Below are 6,541 nucleotides of genomic sequence, written 5' to 3' on the forward strand. Positions count from 1 at the left end.
TTGCTCCCATATCCAAGAAGGCCAAGTGCCTCACCGTGCAGTCCTGGAAGCCAATTTTGGAAATTAATATTTAATGGAATTAATAACATAGGTGGATTTGAATCAATAGTGTTAAGCTCCGCTTGCGATTCAAATCTAAACCATTAAGAACAGATAAGTTAAATTTGGAATCAATGATGTTAAGTTCTGTTTGTGATTCCTGATTTAACTTCTAAAGAACACAATAGGCTATTTAAGGAAAGGTTCGACACTTATACAAAAAATTTTTTACAGTGGAATCGGTACGTTTTCCTAGGACTAACCAACAGTGTCACCCCTGTAACTGTTGGTTAATCCTAGGAAAACGTACCAGTTCCACTGTACAAAATTTTTATACAAGTATCGAACCTTTCCTTAAATAACCTATTGTGTTCTTTAGAAGTTAAATTAGGAATCGCAGACGGAACTTAACATCATTGATTCCAAATTTAACTTATCTGTTCTTAATGGTTTAGATTTGAATCGCAAGCGGAACTTAACACTATTGATTTAAATCTACCTAGATTATTAATTCCATAAATATTAATTTCCAAAATTAGCTTCCAGGATTGCATTGTGAGGCACATGGCCTTCTTGGATATGGGAGCAGCCACTACAACAAAAACCCTCAAAGACATCGGTTTTCCACCGCTGTCTATTACATTTTCGACCGATGTCTATGAAGGCGATGTAAAAGGTCTGCCATTTTAGACATGAGGTTAAAACCGGTGTAGTATCACTTAACGACATCGATTTTTGAATCGGTTATTAATCAGTGTAGTATCACTTAATGACACTGTTTCATCAACGGTGTAAAACCGATGTAATTATATGTTAATAACACCAATTTTGGCAGCGGTATACGCCCGATGTAATATTAGTTAATGACACCGGTTTTGCAGCGGTGGAAAACCGATGTAATATCAGTATTGTTTAATGACACAAATTCAATTTCTGAAATAGTGAAAAATCGATAATATACAAACAAATCAATATCCTTGTAACCAACACATAAATATTATTTTTACAACATAAAAAGATAATAGATATTGTACACATCAAGTCCGTATCTATAAATTACACAAATATTCTTCTTACATCAAGTAAGAAGCCCTTTTATTCAATTGTTCGACATCCATCTCTTTGCTTGATTTCTTCTTCCTCATGGAGGTCACCTTCTTTATCCTTTCCTTTACGTCAACTACAGTTGCATCTACCACTTCAGCTTCAATGTCTCCTTTCTCCTGATTTTGATCATGCTCCTCCTGTTCCTTTGATGATTTTTCTTTCTTGGATTTCTTCTTCTTTAAGATTCTGTTCTCTGAAGGAGCACCAACACTTTCTTTCTTCTCCCCTTCACTACTTTGCTCCAATTGCTTCTTGTCTGCATAACAAGGATAAACAAATTCAACACACATTAAACAGTCGCTTCATATGTATGAAGGAACTCAAGTGAATTAAAATTTACTATCTATCAAAAATAAACTAATTATGTGAAAGAAGACATTACCAGCTGTCTCATTTTGTGCAGTATTACTATCTTTATTTGCAATGCCCATTTCATGTAGAAGTGCATCCAGCTCTGCCATTTCCTTTTTCTTAAGCTACTTCTTTGACAGTTGCCTTTCAACATCTTTGGGTGGTGCTGAAACAGGAGCAGGTTTCTCAATGGTTGGTTCTTTCCTAATAGCCTCTGGTTCATTTTCAGGTTCCTCAACATCATCATCATCACCCATGTCAAGACCATCATCCTCACTTTCACTTTCCTAAACACAGGAAAAAAGAGAGTACTTGTTATAAATAAAATAAACTTAAATATCTGATATAAACAAACATGTAAGAAAAGAACTGACTCTCACATGTGAGAGTAAAGCAAATAGTAGATAAGCATAATCACTAGCAAGCAACAGAATTAGCTAATAGGAATAGAAGATTTTTATTTATATTGACATAATAAATTTTCAAAAGAACAAAATGAAATAGGAAGAGAAGATTTTTATTTAAACAGATAATCTCAAAAACTCAAAAAGATTCTACTTATATTGACATAATAAATTTTCAAAAGAACAAAATGAAAGATTCTTCCTTCATTCTTAAACCTCATAAATCTAAGCATCATGGAGGAGGCATGATTATAATTAAACTTGCACATAATCAATAGATGTGGATTCACATTCTGTGATTCAAATACATTAACACTAATTTATTGAAAGGTTCATTAAACATGAGATTGAAAAGGAACATGAATTCTTCAGGAAAAAACAATGCTCCAGCTCAAAGGAGGTACAAAATGTGGGCTAGAGAGCACCTAGAACCTTGGCCTGCATATTCCTTGACCTTTTAGATATAACTACAATCTTGGTAAAAATTAAACAGAATCAAAGCAAAAGGAATAATATTTATCCAACTCCAATGCATCAAAAGAAAATCAGAATATCAATGGAAGAAGTAACAAATAACATTTGATCTTCACATACTTAAGAACAAATACTATGACAAATTGCCAAATAAAAACAAATGTCACATAATTGCACAAATAAAATTGAAAAAGAAAACCACCATTTATACATATAAGACATGTCAATTCCTCACCCAAGTAGACTCCTTTACCACACTTTACCTCAATATTAATAACCATTAAATTGACGGGATAATTGACCAAGATCATAATACAGATAGTAAAGTGTAATAGCAAAGTGTATAAATACAACCTGATTTAGATTAGGAATACTGAGAGAATGACCAAAAATAGATAAAATATCAATGAAATTTGTAAGGTAATCAAGTATAGTATCTCAAGTTCTCTCTGCAATCTATCTAAAACTTACAAAAATTCTATTAGTAATTTCTTGTTATCAAAGAGGTTGAGACGAGACATGCATAAGACTTACAGAAAACTAGGTGTTATGCAACTTGTATCAGAACAATCTGCTAGCAATGTGTCCTATTCTTCTACAAAACAAAACTGTTATTGTCTTCTCAGAAAATGGGATAATATGAAAGAGTACCAAAGAATTAAAAAGAGATTAATAGAAGTGAACTGATAAGAGTTAAGACTACTGATTTATGAAGGAAAACATACTCATACAGAGGATCCAAATGCAGAAAAATAGGAATAAGCATTACAATAGAATAATCAAGTTTATTCATTACTGCATATAATACAAATAATCATTTATGTAATCTTCATCATGAAACCTTTGTAAACATGAATTGCTTATAAGTAACATCATAATAGAAAAAATTTGTCTGATAGGCTATTAAGCTTAAAGCATAAAGAAAGCTGAACTCGCATGCACGTCTTGTATAAACAAGCATAACATAAATATTTATTTGGTACTTACATTATGCCTGATAGAAACAATATGCCGAAACATAAGGTACTAAAAGATGGTTCCAGATAGCAGGCGGTTGACCCACAACCCAACACCTTGCCAAAGGCTCAGATAATCACCATTAAAATAATATTACAATAGAGGAGAATACTTAATTAAGAATTACTAATATCAATACGTATATATATAACAATTGTACCCTTAATCAAAAGTTCACAATCATAAACAAACAAATCATAAAGCACCAAACACATAACAACAATAGAATACGACGACCAACAAAAACAATCAATCTAGAAAAAAATATTCTAACTATATTAAAATTAAATGATAAAAATTCGATAATGAATGAAAAAAAGAAGGCAAGATAAGGAGAACATATATAATAAGAATAAGGAGGCTCTCGTCGAGTGGGCTGATAAGGAGACTTAGAATTATTTTCTAATATCAAATGAACAAGCAACTTATTAATAAAAAAAAAAATCATTAGACCAATTTAGACCACCTAGGCCATTTATGAGATTGGGAGGCTTTTTTAAAGGTCCGCCTACTAGGGATTGTATAGCAGTTAGAAGAATGGTCGCTTCCAAAAACCTCACAGGCAACCACCTTTTAGAGCAATGTTGAAACACTAGAGCTTAAAGATTATTCTCATATTTCAAGTTGATACTACACCAAAGGAATAAGCAAAGAGTGATACAACATGCTAGTATGAAAAACAATCTAAAACATAGATTTAAATAGCTTAGATTTCATTGTCAACATAGCCAACACATCTGAGTGCAATGTGTTCACATACCTCCTCTATGGTCTCCTCAACCTTCTTATTGTGTTGCTGCTCCGATACTCCCCAAACAGCCTGGGGCGGCGCCGTGGTAGCATAGTAATCATCATCGTCGTCATCTCCAACATTAGCCCAGGACATGGACATCAGAGGCGTCAGGGCCCAAAACACTTGCTTCTCCTGCTCCTTCCCTTTGCTCTTGGACAAAACAAATGCGAACTAGCTAGAGACAATAAAAAGGATATGTTTACAGAGCAATAGTCATTCCAACGGAACTCAGGTGACTGGTGAGGAGGAGTTATCTTCGTTCCTTCAGGAGGAAACCTCGTCCAGGACTTCTTCCTTGGATCAAAATCTGTCTGCTTCAGCTCCCTCAACTATGCCGAACAAGGCTTCCTGACTGTGTAGCTGAACAAAAAACATAAAAATTTTACCAAACAATAAATCACTTGGATTTTCAAGTAAATGCCAATTATTCAGCTCTTTAACCATTTACCTAATGCCTAATTGGAGGTTCAACATCAGGTCGTAGTTCTTGTGCCCTTTCAATATCGTCTGCCCTGGCTTTTTTGCCTCCGTCGTTGGCCACGCGCTGGAACTCTATAGCCGTTTCAAGGTTCCAATGAGACTTCCTCTATCATTAGATGATTCATCCCTGCACAACAAAGACGACTCAAGGCTGTCAACGACATCGCAAGTGACATCCCTGGCCTCGGAGTTCGAATCCCATATGCAGATTCTGGGGGTGTTCTTTTCCGTTGCCAAGCTGACCTGCTGTGGTGATCACTAGGATCCATCGATCAACCACCCATTGGTGGACAAATGGGACATCGGTGTTGTCGGAGCTGATCTATTATCCAGATGAAAGAAGGGAGAGAAACTTCTCCTCCCAGCAGGGGTCTCTTTCCGCAATGCCACTCCGGTACGGTAATAGCCTCCTTCTAGGGCATTGGGGTCGCCGCCACTCCAGCTGTCGATGTAACAGCTATCGTCGGGACAGGTAAAAGCACCGCTGCCCTTTAGGGCAGCGCCATCCTCCCACTGACCGACGCAGCTGTTGCCGTTGGGCCAGATGAGGGTGCCGTGGCCATGGATGATGTCGTCGCGCCACTCACCCACGTACTGGTTGCCGTTTCGCCACAGGCAACGCCCATGGCCCCTTGGAGGTTGCAGCGCAACGTACCCTCGTAGTAGTCGCCGTTGGCATAGGACTTACTGCTGAAACCATGCTTGCGGTTGGTCGCCCAATGGCCGTTGTAGGTGTCGCCATCGGCGCCGGTGAAGGTACCAACACCATCCATCCGACCCGATCGGAACTCACCCTCGTAGGTGGCACCCGACGGCCAGGAGAACTTCCCCATCCCGGAGGGCTTCCCCCTCAACCAGTCCCCCTCGTACATACATCCGTCTGCCCATAGGTACTTCCCACGCCCGTGAGGCGTGCTGCCGGCGACCCCACCGGTATACAAGTCCCCATTGGGAAGCACCTTCTCCACGACGGCCTCCTCCTCCTCTTTAGAGGGATTGACCGCTGGGGTCACTCTCCGCTCACCACCCCCACATCATCGTCGAGAGGTCTTTGAAATGGTAACTCCTAAAAGGAGGATATGCGGAGGATTAGGGTTTCGATTTATGGTGGGCGAGGAGAAGCCCAAAAGAAAGCGCGCTAAGAAAGTCCGTCAGAATTTTGGTTCATAGACACCGGATTTTAAAAACCGTTGTTAAAATCGGTGTCTATTAACGAAAAAAGGCACTCATAGACATCGCCTAAAAAACCGATGTCTATGAGCGAAAATTTGCGGTCATAGACATCGGTTTTTGGAAAAACCGGTGTAAAATACTCAAAGACATCGGTTTTTGCTTAAAACCGTTGTTGTTCCACCGATGTCTATGAGGATTTTTCTTGTAGTGAGCCACCACTGCCTAGGCAAAGTCTTTTAAGGAAAGCTAATATTTATTTCCTTAAATAACACTAGTTTAACCAAAAGGAACAATCGAATCACAATTTCGAAAAAGAAGAAAACACAAACTCGAAAAACTATTTCGAAAAACTAGATCTAATTGCCTCTTGTATTTAGAATTCTTACAAAGAGAAAAACTAGCATGATGCGAAAAACAATTGCTAATTATACCTTCTCTTTGTATGCTAATGACCTCGAGATCTTCTGCCGTATTCCTCGCCTCGCCTTGGACGTCGTGTGGGCGACGATCCTCTAAGATGAACACCACCCAAAAGCTTCCTCCTTCTTCTTCTAAAATCCGGCCACCACCACCACCAAGGAGAAGAGAGCAAAGGGAGAGGAAGAAGGGAGAGGGCCGACCACACCAAGAGATCACCCAAGCAAAAGAATAAGAGTTGTGTCTCATGGACCGCCCTCACCCCTTCTTTTATATTACTTGCCCA

The 6,541-nt window shown here is 38.4% G+C and overlaps 2 protein-coding genes across 2 annotated transcripts; both read right to left on the bottom strand.

The window, feature by feature from the left end:
• Positions 1-1,112: 1,112 nt before the first annotated feature.
• On the bottom strand, positions 1,113-1,607 carry LOC121990914. The gene is made up of 2 exons (XM_042544963.1): positions 1,529-1,607; positions 1,113-1,402 (listed from the first exon to the last, which is right to left on the bottom strand). Exons 1-2 carry the CDS (start codon positions 1,605-1,607, stop codon positions 1,113-1,115), a joined length of 369 nt encoding a protein of 122 aa, XP_042400897.1.
• Positions 1,234-5,498, bottom strand: LOC121990915 (phosphatidylinositol 4-phosphate 5-kinase 8-like). The gene is made up of 5 exons (XM_042544964.1): positions 5,184-5,498; positions 4,389-4,514; positions 4,153-4,335; positions 1,529-1,784; positions 1,234-1,402 (listed from the first exon to the last, which is right to left on the bottom strand). Exons 1-4 carry the CDS (start codon positions 5,496-5,498, stop codon positions 1,623-1,625), a joined length of 786 nt encoding a protein of 261 aa, XP_042400898.1. The 3' UTR covers positions 1,234-1,402; positions 1,529-1,622.
• Positions 5,499-6,541: the final 1,043 nt, after the last annotated feature.

Source organism: Zingiber officinale, chromosome 6B (genome assembly GCF_018446385.1).
Source record: "Zingiber officinale cultivar Zhangliang chromosome 6B, Zo_v1.1, whole genome shotgun sequence".
Classification (NCBI taxonomy): domain Eukaryota; kingdom Viridiplantae; phylum Streptophyta; class Magnoliopsida; order Zingiberales; family Zingiberaceae; genus Zingiber; species Zingiber officinale.

What these genes read in the sequence shown, in the direction of transcription:
- LOC121990914 (XM_042544963.1), bottom strand. Translation starts at nt 1,607, where the DNA reads ATGGCAGAGCTGGATGCACTTCTACATGAAATGGGCATTGCAAATAAA. An exon ending in TGCACAAAATGAGACAGCTG is followed by an intron (nt 1,403 to 1,528) that starts GTAATGTCTTCT and finishes CTTGTTATGCAG; the next exon opens with ACAAGAAGCAATTGGAGCAA.
- LOC121990915 (XM_042544964.1), bottom strand. Translation starts at nt 5,498, where the DNA reads ATGGGGAAGTTCTCCTGGCCGTCGGGTGCCACCTACGAGGGTGAGTTC. An exon ending in GTTGGAATGACTATTGCTCT is followed by an intron (nt 4,336 to 4,388) that starts GTAAACATATCC and finishes GTTTTGTCCAAG; the next exon opens with AGCAAAGGGAAGGAGCAGGA. An exon ending in TTGAGGAGACCATAGAGGAG is followed by an intron (nt 1,785 to 4,152) that starts GTATGTGAACAC and finishes TCCTGTGTTTAG; the next exon opens with GAAAGTGAAAGTGAGGATGA.